At 29.4% G+C, this 19,633-nt stretch overlaps 2 protein-coding genes across 3 annotated transcripts; one reads left to right on the top strand and one right to left on the bottom strand.

The window, feature by feature from the left end:
* Window positions 1-573: 573 nt before the first annotated feature.
* LOC114164456 (Galactose oxidase/kelch repeat superfamily protein) lies at window positions 574-3,477 on the bottom strand. Of its 2 annotated transcripts, none has more exons than XM_028049143.2 (2): window positions 2,407-3,477; window positions 574-854 (listed from the first exon to the last, which is right to left on the bottom strand). In XM_028049143.2, the coding sequence occupies exons 1-2, from the start codon at window positions 3,294-3,296 to the stop codon at window positions 797-799; spliced, it is 948 nt and encodes a 315-aa protein (XP_027904944.1). In that variant the 5' UTR covers window positions 3,297-3,477; the 3' UTR covers window positions 574-796. The 2 variants fall into 2 exon arrangements, with proteins under 2 accessions (XP_027904944.1, XP_027904936.1); XM_028049135.2 differs by having other exon boundaries at window positions 574-991; window positions 2,407-3,467.
* Window positions 3,478-7,451: 3,974 nt separating this feature from the next.
* Window positions 7,452-8,753, top strand: LOC114164159 (transcriptional regulator SUPERMAN-like). The gene is made up of 2 exons (XM_028048711.2): window positions 7,452-7,837; window positions 7,911-8,753. Exon 2 carries the CDS (start codon window positions 7,945-7,947, stop codon window positions 8,575-8,577), a length of 633 nt encoding a protein of 210 aa, XP_027904512.1. The 5' UTR covers window positions 7,452-7,837; window positions 7,911-7,944; the 3' UTR covers window positions 8,578-8,753.
* Window positions 8,754-19,633: the final 10,880 nt, after the last annotated feature.

Raw genomic sequence — 19,633 nt, forward strand, 5'->3', positions numbered from 1 at the left:
TCAAAATATAAATTTAGTTATATTTTGTTAAGTTGAAATAAAAACTTATTAAAAAAATTTAATAGAGAAAAAATTATATTTCAAATAAAATATATTAAAATAATAATCAAAACTTAAATTAATTAATTAATAAATTCTATTTTATTTATTGTTTTAATCATTTGTTTTTTGTAATATAAAATATATATCAAGAAATATAAATCAGGAAAAATTATTTTATTAATTATTTTAACTTTTATTTTAATTATTCATTTTATTATAATATAATGCAATATAATTTAAAACATTTAATTATTATTTGTGTTTACGTGATCAATTATATATAATGTATAATCTGAGTATGATTCATTTTTTTCTTTAATCTTTGCACCATATAAAATGTATAACAAAGAAAGTGTAATGAAATACTTTTGTTTGATTTTCTAGTAAATTTACATATCCAAACCCAGTTATTAGAATATGATATTGATTTGTAATAATTGAACAGGTGTTGAAATGTTGTGTTTCCTTGTAGCCCACGGGAACAGAGTCTAACATTAAAGTGAATAATAATAGAGTAACAGGATTAAAAAATTGTTTATAAAAGAGGGTGTAATAGGTTACTCCTCCCCTTGATGAAGATATGATAAATACAGACATATACAAGTAAGTAAGGAGGTTGGAAGCAATGATCCTTCTTATACTATACAAGAGCATAATTCATAGAGAAATTGAGCTGAATACAGCACTATTAATATCTATTGGATAATTGAAAGGTGATTTCGAAACTAGAGATCTCCAGCTCTTATTTTTTGGGTCATAGATTTGAATGAACACTGTTCCTGCCCTCTTTTGCTGTCTCGACCTTCGTGTTTCTGAAAAATCAACAACGCATAAGTGTGTCACTACATACAGCTCCCCCGCTAATACTACAAAACCAAATGACGAATTGTAAGGAGCTTTTCTTGGCACACGACACTCGTATACCCAACGATTGCAACACATCTCATATCTGCAAGGTGTATTCATCATCAAAAATCGTCAATAATCTTCAACCACACATTCTCATTCAAAACACAATAATGCAACTATCTAAACACATTTTTTAACATCTTTAAAACACACATTCAATTATTTTGCATCAGCCTTATAATAAATAAATAGGACAAAGGCCTCTAACAGTATAACCTACCAGAGACAATCCTTCAATCAAAAAAATGCTTCCAGGTTCTAACTACTACTAAAGACATACCAAATGGCAACAAGAAATGACATGGGGCAAAAATGTACAACCAGGAAAACCAACACTCAGTCAGTCCGAGCCACGCAAACCAGTAAACCCAACAAAGAATGTGTGCAACAAAACACACAAACCAGAATCAGGAGAAGCAAAAAACCACAAAATTGAGCCTAGTAGAAGTCCGACATCCCAAAAGCTCTGAATCAAAGTTGCATCATCACCTGTCTCAGTTACACTACATTGCCTAGCAGAAGTAACATAGCAACATAGTCCAGTGAAGCATAGAGATATGATACTTTGAAAGGAAAAAGTGATATCTGGTTTAAGTACACTGAAATGAATGGTCAAAGTCTAGGTGCGTAAGTTTTAGAGGGGTGAAAATGATATATTTTGTGGTGACCAACCCAGAAAATGCTTTTCGTTGAAATTAGAGGATAGCAAGAAATGAAGATTCAAAGTGAGCTATTACATTACAAGTAAAAGCATGATTCATCTCCAATTCCAGAAAATTGTGTCCTCACCGGTGAACAGAATCACAGAATATGACACAACATTTAAACGTACGATTCTACAACCTGGAGGGTAATTTTGACTACCAGACACCAAACAAGGGCCTGAAAACAATTTCTCAGTGGAAAATCAGCAACTACCGTATTATTGACAGGTCAAGCTTAACAATAAAGAGAAAAGGCTCCAATTCCAAGCACAAAGCACAAACTTGTCCGGCAATAGTAAAATCATTATTCTTGATTAAAACTTGAAATATGTATAAGGAACTAGTTTAACTCACAAGCCAAGATGATTACACCTCTCATCAAACCTTTTTTGTCTTAGAAAAAAAGTTTATTCCAACACCATCATAAAAGGTACAACCTGAACAGTTAACATACTTGTTCCAATTCCACTTAGCAAAACCATAATGCAAAATAGCAGAAAGAATGATCACCCAATAGTATCTCAACCAGCCCTGTTTTACACCAGACCAACATTCAACGATAGTAACAAACAGAACAATCTACTCACAAACATTCCATCACTGATCCCGAAAGTTAAAAAAAAAAATTCATAATCCCATTTCCCAATACCACAACACTACCAAGTCAGTTCACATTAAATGAAACACGATACCAAAAACAATCAAAACCACAGAATCCCAATGTAATTCGTGAGTACAAGCCGAAAAGTACCTCAAAATCTCGTTCCCATCAAGCATGAAAAGCGTGGGACATTCATCATCATCCACCACCACAATCTTCCCAACCCTCACTCTCTCCCCGTCCCCCCACACATCCCCAACCTCCCGCCACGCCCCACCCTCAAATCCCATCACCACTGCATCCCTGTAATACTCATCCACCGGAAAAACCCCGGATATGGTCCGCGACGCGCCGTACCCTCCCACCACCCAGAACTCCCTCCCTCCCCCGCCAACAAACCCCACACACCCGGCCCGAAACCCGGGCAGCGGATCCATCGCCACCCACCGGTCTCTCCCCACCTCGTACCGCTCAACCGACCGAATCCTAGTCCCAGCAGCCCCAAACATCGTATGGCGCGACCCCCCGCCGGCGACAAGAATACGCCCCTGGACGACGGCGCAGGCGAAACTGCCCCGCGGCGTGAGCATGGGGGCGCGTGGCTCCCAGGAGAAGTCGTGGAAGTTGAAGCGGAAGGTGGCGGAGGAGGGCGAGGGGCGATCGATTGGGAAGGAGCGCGTGTCGAAGAGGGAACCCCCGAGAACGTAAAGGTGGGGCCCAAGAGGCACCGCGGCGAAGTTGCAGAGGCCGTACACGTGGGGGTTGCAGGGCATGGGAGGGAGCGGGCACCAGGCGAGCGCGTTGGGGTCGAAGAGGAACGGCGACGCGATCGATGGGTCCTGCGGGAAGATGCAGAGAAGATGGTTCCTCTTATTCAAAGAGTTTAGGAACGATCTCGAAGACAAAAGCAGTTTCCATGATTTGCAAGTGCTTTTCAGTCTCGCGTGGTGCGAGTATGGCACCTTGGAGAGGATCCACGCCGCGACGTCGTTTGGGAGACCCGGGATTACGGTGGCGCCACCATCACAGACGGAATTCATCGGGATTCGATCTTTGGGTGTGTGTCAACGCTCCCTCGCTGCGTTTGCATTGCCCTGCTACTTTCTCTGTTTCTTCTACTATTTCCTCACTTGGCTATGTTCAGGGGCAAAAAGATAATACACTTTCTTTTTTTCTTTCTTTTTTACCAAGACAACACACTCTGTGGGACTCCCAATCCAACCAACACTTGGACACTTCCATGTCTTTCACAAAATTTAATCCATAACTTCGGTTAAGCTTTTTTTTTTTTTTTAATATGGAAGTGTATTTTAATATTTATAGAACACATATTATTGACTTAAAATATTCACCATTTATTAGTGTAAAAATAATTTAAATTCCTTACTAGATATAAAAACAAGTAGAATTTTGGTGGCTTCAAGTTTTCTTGGTTGTTCAACTAGATATAAAAACAAGTTTTCACCATCTTCATCAAGCTTATTTTTAAACATCCACTTATTACTAGTAACATTTGTTCTAGGCCAAGATCTCATATACTTGATTTGTTTCAAATGGATGTAATTCTTCTTGCATAGCCAAAAACCACTTCTCATCCATAAATATTAATTTAGAAATATTTGTTATTTGAGAATTATTGGCCACATGCAAACATAAATTACTTACCTTTTTCCTTTGTTTTTTTTAAATTCTCAGATACACCTTCAATAACATGGTTAATTAATGGAAAGATTTTTATAAAGTTCTCCATTTCTTTGGAAGTGTATACTAACTTCCAATATATCATTTTACTTTTCTTTAATAATTGGGAAAATATTCTTTTGACTTGTCTATTTATCCTATATTATCAAGATTAAGAAAAGATTCTTTTCACTCTAAATTTTATCTCATGGTTTGTTTCGACAAACGTGATTAAGTTTTTCCATTACTAAAGTCATTTTATTAAAAACTCTATACAGGTTCATCTACCTTTAAGTCAAATTTACCAACATTTTATTTTGAAATATTTAAAAAGCATTTATAGTCCAAAAACCTTCAAATGAGAAATCTTATTTCTTTTCATTTTTTTTTTCTTTTCGTATAGTTGAAAATCTCAAAGGGAAGTTGCAAAATAGGCATAATGAGAATTCTATTAAGAACATAATATGTGTACTTATTACATGTCTTCGGAAATATTTAGATAAATTACTTTCATTTAATATTGTTCTTGCTAATTTTTTCAAATATCTAATTTTTCTTTCGAAAAGACCATTCTATCGGTGTATTAAAAGTAAAAAAAAAATGTAATATTCCATTATTTTCACAAAAAAATTAAAAAAAAAACTCATTTTAAAATTTTTCTTCATGATCACTTCTTAAAAATTTGATTTTTAAATATTTTTTTCATTTTCAATAACCTTGAGAAAGTTATTAAAGACTTGAAATTTTTATTCTTTGATGCAAGAAAAATATGCAAGTACTAGAAAAGTTATCAACCAAGATTGATGCATAGTAATTTCAACCAATAGTTTTAGCCTAAGAATGGTCAAATAATTCATACGAATACTAGTTTAAGAGGATTTTGAGTAGATAAAACATTTTTATATTTGAAAAAATGCTTAACTTCCTTTCCTTTTTTACAAACATCACAATTTTTGTCACTCATTCGTTCTTATTTTTTATATAAATTTCATTCATACTAATTTTTTTTATTAACATTTATAAATTTTCTCACACTCATATCTTTATCCACATTGATCTTTTTTTACCCACACTCGTCTCCTTTGTTCAAATTCATATCCTTATTTCACACTCATATTCCATCCATACATATTTTCATTTGCACACTTCTCCCCGTGCTCTCACTCACACTCATCCCTTCATTCACACAATAAATAAGAATTATAAATTATTTTAATTTTTTATATTTTTATTTTTATTTTTTTAACATGGAGACATTATAAAACTACTTTAATATTTGCAAACTACATTTTATTTTTTTAAACCACTTTAATACAAAATGTAATTTAAAAATTAGTTATAAATTTGTATCGATCTAAGTTAAAATCGGTCTAAAGCTAACACGAGCATATAAGATAAGATTGTACATATTTCATATGTTTATGAATTATATGGCCGAGATACAAACTTCATAACATTACACTACTTGAATTTATCTAATTTGTTATCATTAAATACTTAAATTTACAATCAATATTATCATCAAAATATCGAATAGTCATCCAACGTGATTTGTTCCAATTCTGGCATTTTTTTCTTTTATATTTGAATAACTAATAGGACATCTATTGGAAATAATGATCACCAATCAAGCTTCACAGGATTTTTTTTAAACAAAAAATCTAGTCTATTTTCTCTCTCTCCATTTTCCATTTATTCAATTAATATAGTGTCCACCTGAAACATTTTTTTTTTCAATAATATTGTGCATTCACTTGTTTTATTAGTTACATTTAAAATTTTCATATTTTATGAGATTTTTTATAAATTTGTTAAAAAAATTAATTGTTAAAAAATTTTGCAAGAAGAGATAATTTTTTTACTATTTTATTTTAAATTTTTAATTGACAAATGATTCTTTTATTGATAATTATTTCGTATAAAATTATAAATTTGTAAGTATTTTTTATAAAATTTGGTAGGAAAAATGTTTCATACAAAATATCTTGTAAAGAAATGGTAATAATTTCTTGTAATTTTTTTTTTCATAACAAATTTTGTAAGTATTTTTTATGAATAAAAGTTTAAAATAAAATTGACACAAAATATTTTTTTTTAAGTAGTATTTTTAAATGTATTTTTGAAAGTTGAAAGTTATAGCCTATAAAAGGATTACTATAATTTGTTTTACTGATTTTATTATTCAGTACACTTTTCCATTACTGATTCGCGATAGCTTGGTTACAACAAGAAAGGTTATCCATTGATAGATAAGAGTTACGTCAAGGTTATTTAATATGTATATTAATGATCTATACTGACTTAATCCTCGGTTAATATAATGTATAATACTGTTATTAAAAGATATGAATAAAGTTTGATTCAATATTAAACTGTATTATGTTAAACTATTATTTGGCTCTTATAGTTGTTCTTTTAATTCTTATATACTATTTTTCAAGTTTTAAACATGTTATTTATAATTGTTTAATCTTCATAAACTAAGAAACTAAAAAATGTATAAGAATTAAAATGATATATATGAACTAAAATAGACGAGTTTCAAGCATAAAGAAAAAAAAAATTGAAACTATATGTGTACTTAATCCTAATATTTTATTTTATCGCGAGTAACAAACTCGAGAGAAGGGTCTTTGTCCCTTTGCTTGCGATATGTATTGTTAAATCAACTTTCATGCAGGTTAGTGTGATTAGAAATATAGTGATTTGACACTTTAATTAAGTAATCAAATATATGTAAGTTGAGAAAGCAAGGGTATCCATAACGATAATTTAAATTAATATGATTACTATATATCCTATTTTATACATTATTAATTTAGGTTAAATATCGGTCAACTGTAAACAAAATTATATGCATACCAATCTTTATCTTTAGCTTACTATTTTTTTATTATTCAAAGATTTATATCATATAAAAATAAGAAAGTAGAACATTATATAAGAATAAAAATTTATTAATTTATTATTTTAAAATTTTTAATTAAAAGTGGTGTTAATAATTTATGTGGTTGGGCTCAAGTTTTATTAGAGTTGTGTCTCTCCCAAAATATATTCCTTGTATTGAAAATCTTTTTCGCAAGAATTTCAGATAAGTCTTTCGGGTGAAACTCCTTCCTTCTATAAATCTAAGACATGAAGGGTAATATATTTTTTTCTTTAATATTTTGAAATATCTTTCAAAAGTAAAATCGTAACCGTAATTTCAATGGTACTAGCATCATAGACCAAATCTCTCTCAAGAGCTTCTATGCGGTGACTTACAAATAAAATAAAAAAAAAGACTCGTAATTAAATATTTAACCTAGAAATTAAAGATTGTGAAGCATGAATCGCACCTTCTTAATTAGTCATTATCATCTGTTTGTTAACACCAATTTTAATTGATGATCTATTTGTGATACATATATTTGACAAACTGTGGTTTTAGTTTATGATAGAATAACTCCATTGCCCCTAACCAGAAAGAGATTAATGAACACCCATTTTTCTCTTTTATTCCGAATTTAAAATTTTTTAACAGATCAACGGCAAAGAATAAAGCTATGTCTGTGTGGCGGGCTAAACTAGCATAGGTACATGGTGTAGGATGATTCAGTAGTATATGTTTTCTAGAAGTCAAATTCTGGTGAAAGGCACTAGATAGAGTGTGATATAGTATAAGCATTATTTGCAAGAGTTTACCAGGTTAAGGCAAAAGAGAATACCACTTTCACACAGCTTCTCCATTATACTTGCAAACAAATATCCAAATACAGTACCTGCAGAGACGGTGGCAGATGAAGTACGCCTGCTGAGAAAGATCTTCACTTTCTGCCTCAGACTATATATCAACCTCAGCTTCAACATCACCATATTTATGGATCACTCTATTCACCACCTTTGAACTCCTAACAACTAAGTAAGAACTACCTAGATCCATATAACAAAGTCAATTTTTTCAATACTATGTTTGATTTTCTTTCTTTCTGCAGGTTACATTTTTGACAGAACAAGACAAAGAGTTCCATGGAAGGAAACTATCTCACCAGAAACACGGATAAAGGGGATAGGTTTGGCTTTGAGGAGCATTCATGGGGAAGTTCATGGCCTGCGAGAAACTATGCTTGTAGCTTTTGTAAAAGAGAGTTCAAGTCTGCTCAAGCCTTGGGTGGCCACATGAATGTTCACAGAAGGGATAGGGCAAGGTTGAGATCTTCCTTACCCTCATCATCATGGCTTTCTGAGTGTCCTAAACCTAACCCTAGCATTATGCCAAACTCCACTCATCTTTCACCCTCTTCTCCATCGTCGTGTCTATCTAACACCGACCTTTTGAATTGTGCTCATTGTTCTCCACTTTATAGCCCTTCTTTGACTTTGTCGTTTTCACTGACCCCTCCGGTTTCTCTCAATGGAGACAAGAAACCAACACTCGCATCTTCCCAGTTTCTTCCTCTCTCGGTTCCTCGGGAAAGTGAGGAAATTAAGATTTGTAAGAACAAAGAGATTGGTTTGGGAGTCGAAGAAGTACAAGGTTGTGCAATGGGGGAGGAATGCAAGGTTTGTAAGAGTAATGAGCATAGCATCAAGCTGGAGTTGGGAATAGGGTTTCTTAAACAACCAGAGAAGTTGGATTTGGAATTACGATTGGGGCACTAATTATGTTGTTCGGTGCAATTTTCCAAATATTGGCAGATCTGCGAGTCTGTAACTTCGAATTTGTTTAACTTCCTGCACTAGTTATATTTTTAACCCATATATAAGCTGTTTTTTTCTTCTATTCTGTATCTCAAGGATCTTATATTTGTTAATTTAGATGTTCTAATTTGGTTGCATTTTTTAAGGTTGCAATGGTTCTATTTTGTTTGTTTTCTTTTGTGGGGGAGAAGAGGAGTGTTTCTTTCTAGTTTGTACCCATTTGAATGATCGATCCAAGGTTAGGAAAATATCAGTTTGATACAAGCCAAGTGATAAAAATTGAAGGCCACAAAGAAGATCAAACTCGGAACTGTTGTATATGTCTCAACTCAAGTGGAAGACATGGCTGTTTCTTTTAAAAAATCTCCACCTTAATCATCTGATCTGACAGTCAATGAGTAGAGTTCTTGTTTAGTTTGACTGAATATAAATATTTAGTATGAATTCCTACAAACTATAATTAATTTCCTCAGTCTCTCAAGATAGATGACGAACACGTGATCATTCAGATAGATATTATTTAAATTATACATGCATATTCTTTTTGATACACGCACCTATAGTCTTGATGTATTTTGAGGGTGGTTTCTGTCTTGTTCTTTCTTGGAAAACACCTAATATAACCATGGTCAAACAGCATTCAATGAGACCAAAACAAAACATCATGTTTTTATAATAACGTTCGCAATAATATTGATATATAATAATGTACATATATAAATAAACAATCAAATCAACACAAGAAAATCACTGAACACCTTGGACACCGTACGAGTAATTTGTTTATTGAAATTTCATTAATTAAAATATTGACAAATAAGCAGTGAATAATCTTGTCTTAAAATGAAATTTTTAATATGGTATATATGTTAGTGTATTATATGAAACATTTATAAGTAATATTAGTCCTACACTGAGCTTTATACGTTTGTTTTACGATTAAAAGGAGAAAAAGAGGTTGTGTATATAAAGAAAGTGAAATGAAAATAAGATTAGTCTTTAATATGATAAGCAGGTATTTAATGGTGTGGGTGGTTGTGAAAGCGCCGTGAATGGTATGCGATGATTGAGAAGAGCAAAAGAATAGAAAGTAGAAAGATGTATGAGATTACGTAAGCGTAATAATAGAGGAGAAGAATGAAAAGGGAGAAGCAGAAAAAATGTCAGGAGAGTGAGGAGGGACATTCAACCTGTTATGAATTTGATGTCCTTTTCAGATAAACTGTCAAAAACTGAAGGTGGAGATAGAGCGCAGAGAGATGAATTTTGCTGCATAGTGTTGTTGTGTAGCTTTGGTAACTCAATTTCGTTTTGGTGTGTATGGTGTGTGTGTGTGTGTGTAATGGGAGCCTTGTGTGTTTTCCAACATGAGATATGTTGCATGTTCCCTATGTGATGTGTGGCTTACAAACCATGATGACCTTTCCCTAAAAACAAACGCACAGTTTTTGTCAGTACCATCCGAAAAAGGGAATGCTATGCTTTCTCTTTCTCTCTCTGTGTGTGTATATCTCTTGGGCTGTGAAAATGAGTAGCAAAGAGTGATTAAAGAGATTGATTATGGTTGTTTGGGGAAGTTTGAAAAAATAAAAGGAATGAAGAAATGATGGAAGTGTACGTAGTGCAATGCAATGATGTCACATAAGTATGAATGAGGAATAATGAAAGTGGGGGAAGAGAAAATGGACATTTGGGTGTACAATATAAGCTGCCAAAAGTGCAGTTCTAGTGAAAGATGAGGAATGGGTTAAAGTAAGCTAGTCGGCGCACGTCACTTTCCTCTTCCATTCATTCACTCATTTACTTTTCCTCTCCCAAACCACCTTTGCCATCAACCATCACAAACCAACCCAACCTCTTTCCCTCTCATTTCTTCAATACTTTTTCTATGCAAAATTATCACTTTTCATCAATTTTATTACACCTCTCTTCATCTGGAATAAGCCAACCGTAAGGATAGAAAATAAAGAAATATACGAAGGAGATAGTGTATTATTAATAATGTATTGAAATGTTACAAGAGATATGTTATATATACACATAAAACTAACCTTAAAAGTCACAAGAAAATGGACTTATGTTAACATTCCCTCAAAGGGACAGGGTTACGGTTAAACACATTGAGAGCTTGTTAAATAAAAAGCAAAAGCGTAAAATAGAATGCGACTTAGTAAATATATTTGCAATTTGTAGAGTCGAAGGAATAAAATAGAAGATGATGACGAGTGTTGAGAAGTGTGGATGCAAGTGGTAAAATCATTAGAAGTGTATTCACCGCCAAGTTACAACGAAATGTTTTTAAGGTAGCAAAGTGTTGAGTCTTTACCAAAACATTAAAATTTTTGAAAATCGTGAGATAATCAGACTGACGTTTCATAAGATAGATCCATGTGAAACAAGTAAAATCATAAATAAAATAAACATAATATCTAGAACCTCCTTTGGTAGATATAGGAGAAGGTCCTTCACACATTAGATTACACGAGATCAAAATGAATAAGAATAGAAGAAATACTTTTATTAGAAGGTAAAACAAAAAATTTTGTCAATTTACAAACCACTACAATAAGAAGTATCATGATTGTCAAAAGTACCAAAGACTCATGCTAAAAACTTTAAACGAGATGCAGACACATGACCTAAACAAGAATGCCACAATAAAAAGCTTAATAAGAAGAAGATAAATGAAACGAAAATAAATCCACACTATAGGCTACAACTACGGACTCCTAGAACTGATTCAAGACAAAGAGTCTACCTTGCCTACGACCTATCTCAATCACCTTATGAGATGTGCGATCCTATACAAAACAATCAGATGGAGAAAAATACACATTATATTCAATGATGTTGTTGTGAAGATTGTTGTTGAGGTCTAGCTTTATTTAGCAACAAAGGACACTGATATTTACAATGATTCTTTTATTTGTAGTACGAACACTCATCAAAAACAACTTTACAAACATGTTGTTTTTGGTCATATCCAATAAAAAACTTGTTTGAAGTTGCAAAAACAAATGGAGCAGAAGAAGAACTGGTATTGGGATCATTATGAATATGAAGTCTAATTTCTTATGCCAATAATTCATTAACAACATCATCAGCAAAAGGCAGAAAGGGTTACGATGCAAAATTGAAACACATAAACTTTCAAAATCACTATACAAGATCATAAGAAATTGAACCAAACATTCTAATTTCTAGAAGTAAACCTCTTATAAAATTGAGTATGAATCTCTCTTATTTGTTTTAAAACCAAACTCTCGATTAGGTAATTTCTCAGGAATAATAAATTAATATATTCTATAAAAAATTGTATATCCATTCTTAATAAAATATTCTAGAATTAGAAAAAATGGACCTCTTATAAAATTGAATGAATCTTTCTTTTTTGTTTTAGAACCTAACTCTCAGTTACATCAATTCTCACGAATAATACGTTAATAAATTCAATAAAAAGTTGTATTAAAAATCTTACATTGTTTATGATAATATCAATGTCAGGTTCTAAAATTAAATGAATAAGACAAATGACTTTGTTAATTAGGAGCTTCTACATACTAATTTAGCTTTCTAAGCTTTGTTATTCTTCCTTTAACATCAACCAATCAACTTCTATATAAAAGGAAGAAATGATAGAAAACTTTGTAAAATATTTTTGTATACGAGTTGGGATTTCCTAAATACTTCAATATACATAAAACTTTTATCTTTGCTGATTAAAAAAAAAAACAAATACACACGGTCAACGGTTTAAAAAGCATGCCGTCCATTATAAAGATTATTATCTCATCTGCCTCTAATGTTATTCCCAACATAATTTTATAAAAGAACTCATCGTGTTTTATATAAGTTAAATATTTGAAACGTGTGCGTGAAATACTTGTCGATGAGTTTGAATCTGTTTAATTTTTTTTTTTCATTTTACTATTTAGTTAGCATAATTTTAAAAAAATAAATTGATTCAATCTAAAAGAATTTGAATTGATTAAAATTAAAAAATATTTGTGACTATTTAAAATAACCACCGTTTTCTCTTTTAATGTTGACTATTATGCATACCTTTTCTGCTCTCAATAAGAAAGTGTTTTTATTTGATACACTTTTTTAACGAGTGTGTGAAAGCATGATAACAAAGGTTACACATTTTAAATTAATCTAAACCTAATAACTTTATAAAGAGTTTAATAATATAACATCTTGGAGTGAACAAAAAAGTATTATAATTTTATAAGCACATACTAATTAAAGTATGGGCGATATGTAGATTACTAAAGTATATTAAGTTGTGCGATTTACATTAATTAAATCGACTCGATTTGACAACATTCATGACTAATGAAACTTCATCACTTGTCATTGCTAAAGAAGAGACACGAAAACAAGTGTGTTAGAGGAAGTATTTGTTTGCTTGAGTGACATAAAAATGTAGACACGTGAGGTCAAAAGTACAGTACAAATACACGTATGTATAATAAAGAAGAAAATTGAGAAGTTTATCGTCCTAATTCCTAATTAATGAATTAATCGTACATTAGAGACAAGTAACAAAGAGAAGCAAAGTAAAGCGTGTTGGCAAACATCCAAGAAGAAAATGTTAATACGACGAGGCAATTTGGTAGAAAAACCCACCACACTCGCCAAAATGTCTTTCGTTTTCTTGTCGTTGTTTTTATCATTGTCTTATATTCCACTTTTTTTCCTGTAATAGATCATCATTCCTCATAAACTATAGGATGTTTTAATAAGAAGGACGTTCTTCAAGAAATTTAACAATATATATGTAAAATTATATGAAAAAAATATAGAAAAACATGTTTTGTTTGTATTCTAATAAAGACACCTTTTTTTATCTCTTAACACATATATTTAGAATACCTGTTAACAGTTTCTTGAAATTAATAATATTTCTGAATAAATACAACAAATATTTTTTGTTAACCAAATGTTAAATAATAATTTTTATTTAACCAAATGGTAAATTGCTTGCACAATTTTTTTGACAAAATTCGTCAATAAATATCGCGACTTGGTTCTTCCTCCTCCTCCTTCCTTCTTCTTTTTCTTTAATATTTTTATATTATTCTTCTTATTTTCCTTCTTCTCCTTCTACTCTTATTTTTCTCATACATCTCTAATTAATTTGTAAACTTATTCTAGATTTGGCACGAAATTTGACACCCAATCTATCCAAGGATTTATCGACAATTTTTTTTGTTAGTAACCAAAATTTTATTTTATTGACAAATTTACCATGAAATGGCCAAAACTCAATGAGAGAAATGTGGTGCCAATGTATTGACGAAAAGATTCGTCAATACTAATTATTCTAGATTATCTACCAATTTTTCGATATATTTATTTTCGTCAATAAAATTCTATAGGTAGTTAAATAATTTCTTATAGTAATATTCTTAAGGTTTAATTATACTTTGCTGCTTGTATTTGTTGAAAAGTGTCAAGTCGGACCTCAAGTTTTTTTTGTCTTAATTTGATCATGACCTTTTAATTTGATTCAATTTGGTTCTAATTTTTTTAAAATGATTTAGTTTGGTTCTTGTCGATAATTTTTCACAAACGGTATTAAAGCTACTGTAACGTCTCCATTTGTACTTTGTTTTAATTTTTTACTTTTTCTTAATTTTTTGTTTTGGAATTTTGTTTTGACACATGTCACTTCAAGTTGTACCACTTTGCATGGTAGTGTAACATGACAGTAGCAGAGTGATATGGCAGTCCCATGTGGGCAAAGTCCTAATTTGGTTTCTACATTTATTTTTTAAATTCAATTTAGTCATACTTTTTGTCAAAATAGATAAATATTGTTCTTCTTTAAATTGAAACAAAAATTTATTTTTGGTATGAATCTTATGATATTAATTTTACTAAAATTGATATTTTTATTAAATATATTTTCTACAAATATTTTTAAACAAATTTTAAAATTTATTTAAAATCATGTTAGTAAGAATCTGAATGTGTGTATTAAATTTAATGTGAAATGGAATATATATATATATATATATATATATATATATATATATATATATATATATATATATATATATATAAAAGGATGTATATCAATTTACTCATGTCATTTCTTCTAAATTAAATATTTAATTTTATTTTTTTATAGTTGTTATCTCTATCAAAAGTTATTTCTTAATTTCAATTTTGTATAAATTTTAAAGTTAATTTAAATATATGTCAAGAAATATTTAATAAAAATGTCAAATTTAAGTAAAAATATCATCATAAAATTTATACAAAAAATAAATTTTGTTTCAACTTAGTGTATGACAATATTGTTTCATTTTTACAAAAATTGGAACTAAATTAAATTTATGGACCAAATTGAGACTATGCGACTCTGCCATATGACACTACTATTGTCTCTAACCCTAGCATGTAGGATCGGCTCAAGGATAAAGTAAGTGAAACACTTGCTTTTGGCCTCAAGGTAAAAAAGACCTAAAAAAGTTACTACTAATATTTTTCTATTAAATTAATTATAAAATTATGTATAAGAAAAAAATGTCTCAATTTTTTTTAGTACTAAATAACCTCTATTAAACAAATTATACAATTATGTTTAATATTAAAAGACCTCGAAAATATATTTTATTACTAATATAACACTATTAAACTAATTATACAATTAATTACTTTTGAGTAGTAAAAATGATAATTAATGAGTTAAAACATTGTATTAATAAATTAAAATTTTGTTTACAAAAAGAGAGTGATTAGTTATCTTTATTCTCTTATAATCAATATTGTTTTTATTCTCTTCTCTCATTTTTTTATGACTTCTCTTGCCCCTCCTTCCTTTCTTCTCTACTAAGAGTCCTTTTTGTCCTTTTTGTAGGATTTCAGCAGATCAAATTCCTTAAATCTCTTTAATCTCATGTTGTGTGTGTACCAATTTTTTCATTTTCATTCTTGGTTAGTACATTTTTTCTTTCTATTTGTGTTGTTATTATTTTTATTTTGTTTTAAATTTGTATTAGAATTAAAAATGTGTTTCTTTTGCTCAATTTTATTTTTTGATACTTTTCCATTTATGGGTTTCAAGAGTTTTTTTTTTCATATATCTTCACGAGAAAATACATTTTTCTCCAAATCTATTAAATAGATGACGGTTTAGCCTTTTGGTAGATAATAAATTAATTGGAGTATAATTCAAATTTGAGTTTTTTTGTAGAAAGATAATACAAGTTTAGGGAAAGAAGACTTATTATCGAGTTGAGAAAAGCAATAAGTTTTTAATTATTTTTATTAATGAGTAATCTTAAAATAAACAACTTTGTAAGTTTGTGAAAAAGTTGAGACTAGAGAACAAAAAAGAGACTTGAGACTTCAAAATACTACAAGTTTTCTATCGAGTTTATTTTCTTAACAACCAAAATCAGGTTTTATTGTTTTAACTCGTTTGTTTTATATATTTATCTTGAGTAGTGTTTTATACATTATCATTTTTTATTTCATAGAAAAATATATAGATATGTCAACTAGAAAATTTAAATCACACTATTCAAAAATCCAAAAAAAGAGAAATATTGATATTGATGTTTAATTGCATCACAAACAGGAGTTATGAATAAATTTGAATAATTTAAAATATATGAAGATATTTTTGATTTTTTACTTAGTGTTAAAAGTTAAACTTACTAGATTATACATTTTTGAAAGAAAAATACTTAAAACTTAAAAAATCTTTAAAACATGATAATTTGTTGAATATTGATGGATTTGATTTATTTTCATAATTAAATATCTTAAGGGAAATTATAAGTTTGAAAAATGATAAGCAATTGAAATTCTTAATTATATAAAAAAATAATAATTTTTTTTCCAAATGCATATATAGCTTATAAAATAATCTTAACAATTTCAGCGTTAGTTATTTCAGTCAAAATGAGTTTCTCAAAGCTAAATATAATAAAAGTTGATTTAAGATCAACAATGTCTCAATAAAGATTAAACAAATTAGCCTCATTATCTAGGAAAGAAATGTTAAATGAACTTAATTATAATAATTTAATAAATAATTTTACATAAAGGAAAAAACCCAAAAAGTAATTTTTAAATGAAATGTCTAATTTCTTAGATTTGCTTTGGGCCTCCCAAACTGTTGAGTTGCTCCTAGTGGCATATGACACAACTATGAAACTATGAAGTGATTCGTGTGAAAAAGTTAAAAATAGAAAATTCAAAAAACATCAAACATAAATTCCAAAAAAATAAAAATAAAATCACAAATTGACATGTGATACTGACTTTAACAATGTTGTGAAAAACTAACGACAACAACCAAATTGAATCACTTTTAAAAAAATTAGGATCAAGTTGTATCAAATTAAAAATGTCAGAAACAAATTAAGATAAAAATAAATTAGATGACCAATTTGACACTTTTCTGCAAAAACAAAGATCAAAAGAATAATTAACCGTATTCTTAATTATAATTTTTTTTTCCTTTTTTCAATTTCGTGTGTATCAAAAGAAAATTAATAAACAAAAGATATAGCTGGATTTTATCTAGACAGCAAAAAGGCTAAGCAAAGGTGTATCTCTTAATTAAAGGAGCATTATGTAAGTGTGATTGACACATTAGAAATGAGAGAACAAATGAGCATATATGATCATCCCAATGAATGAATGAATGGTAGGGCATTGTATGTTGATAGTGATACGATGAAGTGTCACTACCAGTTTGAACAGAAGGACAAGTAGAAGCTACAAATAGCATACCAACATTACCATCTAATGTTCTCTTCTACACCACGAAGCTTCCACCATCTTTCCTTCCCAATACTATATACTATACTATATATTCAATGCATGTTTCGTAAAAATCCTTCATCAAACATTTTTTTTCTGCTTCTCAACAACATATTCTTTGTACTTTAATTTCTAAATAATATATTGTAATGCGTTCATAGAGATGAGATGAAAGTAAGTTAAGTGTCACACAACCCTCTGCCATATATGTAGGGTTAGGGTTAGGGAAATTCTCTCTTTTTCACGGTTAATTGGTGTTTTACGAAACTTTAAGAAATAAATCAATATTTGATTTTACTGTAGATAAATTATTTCTTTGACATACGGAACTTGCATGCATGGCCTTTTTCATGCAATATTATTTTCTTATAAAGCTAAATATACACACATAAAATTTCATGAATATTTTATATAAGACTGTTTTTGTAATATTTTGACATGATAGATTAATGTATAGAAAAAAAATATAGAAGTATTATTATATGGTTATTTATAACTATGTACAAAGAAGATTTTCTATTTCGTGTCAATATTTCATAATTTCAATTATATCTTTCATAATATAATTATTTATTAAATTTAAAAAATTAACAGTTATTTTTACATATTTTTTATAAAACTATTTATTTTCTTTCCATTTTTTCCTTATCCATCATTAATTACTTTCTATTCTTTTCTCCATTCATCTATTTTGTTTTTAATAAATATAAATATAAATTTATTTTGTATACTGACTTATAATATTATTATTTACTAATTTAGCATTATACATATTTACAAAATACATTGGCGATAATACTTTATTTCCACCTACAAGAAGTTCTTTCTTTAATTGTTTATAGAATTAAATAATATCAATAATTTTTTAATTAGTTATTTTATTTTATAGAAGAATATATACTATGAGAATATAATCAATATAATATATAACTATAATTTAATTATTAGATTAATAAAAATTCCATTATATATATAGAGAACTGTCAAAATTAGTAATCCGTCCCGACCCGGCTCGACCCACCACGAGTTAGTGATTTAGTGAGTCAACCCAACCCGACTCACTTTTTAACGAGTCAAAAAAATTCGAACTCGGTCCGGCCCACCATGGGTTGACGAGTTAAACGGGTTAGCTCACGCGTTCACTTAATTAAAAAAAATAGAATTTTTTTTATTTTTTTAGTCAGAATTAAATTATAATTCTAATTAAAATCTAAATAAACTTTAATACAATCAAAATACAAACCAAAATAAAAAAAAATACAAATTATTTATGTGTTGGCTAAAAGAAATAACCTAACATAACCCAAATGTAAAGTCCAACTTAATAAAAAACACTTGTGTGACCTTTTTATTTGCGGGTTGGTGAGTCAACCCGACTCACCATGGGTTCAACCAGGATGAGCCAGATCAAAAATCAACCCGTATTGAAATTTGTAAACAAATATATACCCAACCCGGTCCGAATCCGTGGTGAGACGAGTTGGCTCGTGAGTTCGAGCCCATTTTGACAACTATATATATATATATATATATATATATATATATATAAAATTAATTAATTGATGTTATGTGTGTTTATAAATAAGTTGACTTGTTGTTTGACTGAATTAAATTCTTTAAGCAAAGGCAAAGAACTTTATTAACTTCTGACAAGCATTTTGTTTAAAACAGTACCTCATTTTAATTTAAGTTAGTAGTCCATTTCAATTTAAATTTACACTTCCATAAAAAAAAAAAAAAATCATACATTCCAAATAAGGTAGTATAATATATTTATATGAACTTTGACATCTATGTTGAGATTTTAAAATTTATCGATCATTTATTATATTCATATAAAAGTTTATTAAAAGGAATAACAAAGCTAGAAGTATCATTATATATTCGTAATAAAATGTATACTTCATGAGATATAAAAAATTGGATGTAAAACATTAAATCATATATATTCTTTTTGGGTTAAATATGTTTTTGGTCCTTCAGTGAATTTTGGAATTAGTTTCTCTTTGAAATTTTATAGCAATCTAGTCCTTCATCTTTAGAAATGCGTGAATTTAGTCATTTTTACCAAATGGTGTAAACAATTCAAATACTATCATGAAATGCGCTTGAAACATCAGATCAACTTAACAAAATTTGGTTAAAATGACTAAATTTACATATTTTTAAAGATGAAAAACTAAATTGATCGAAAGTTTTGAAAATGGACTAATTACAAATTTCTATTAAA

The sequence above is a fragment of the Vigna unguiculata genome, chromosome 1 (genome assembly GCF_037176805.1).
Source record: "Vigna unguiculata cultivar grain cowpea cultivar isolate G323 ecotype 2 chromosome 1, ASM3717680v1, whole genome shotgun sequence".
Taxonomy (NCBI): Eukaryota; Viridiplantae; Streptophyta; class Magnoliopsida; order Fabales; family Fabaceae; genus Vigna; species Vigna unguiculata.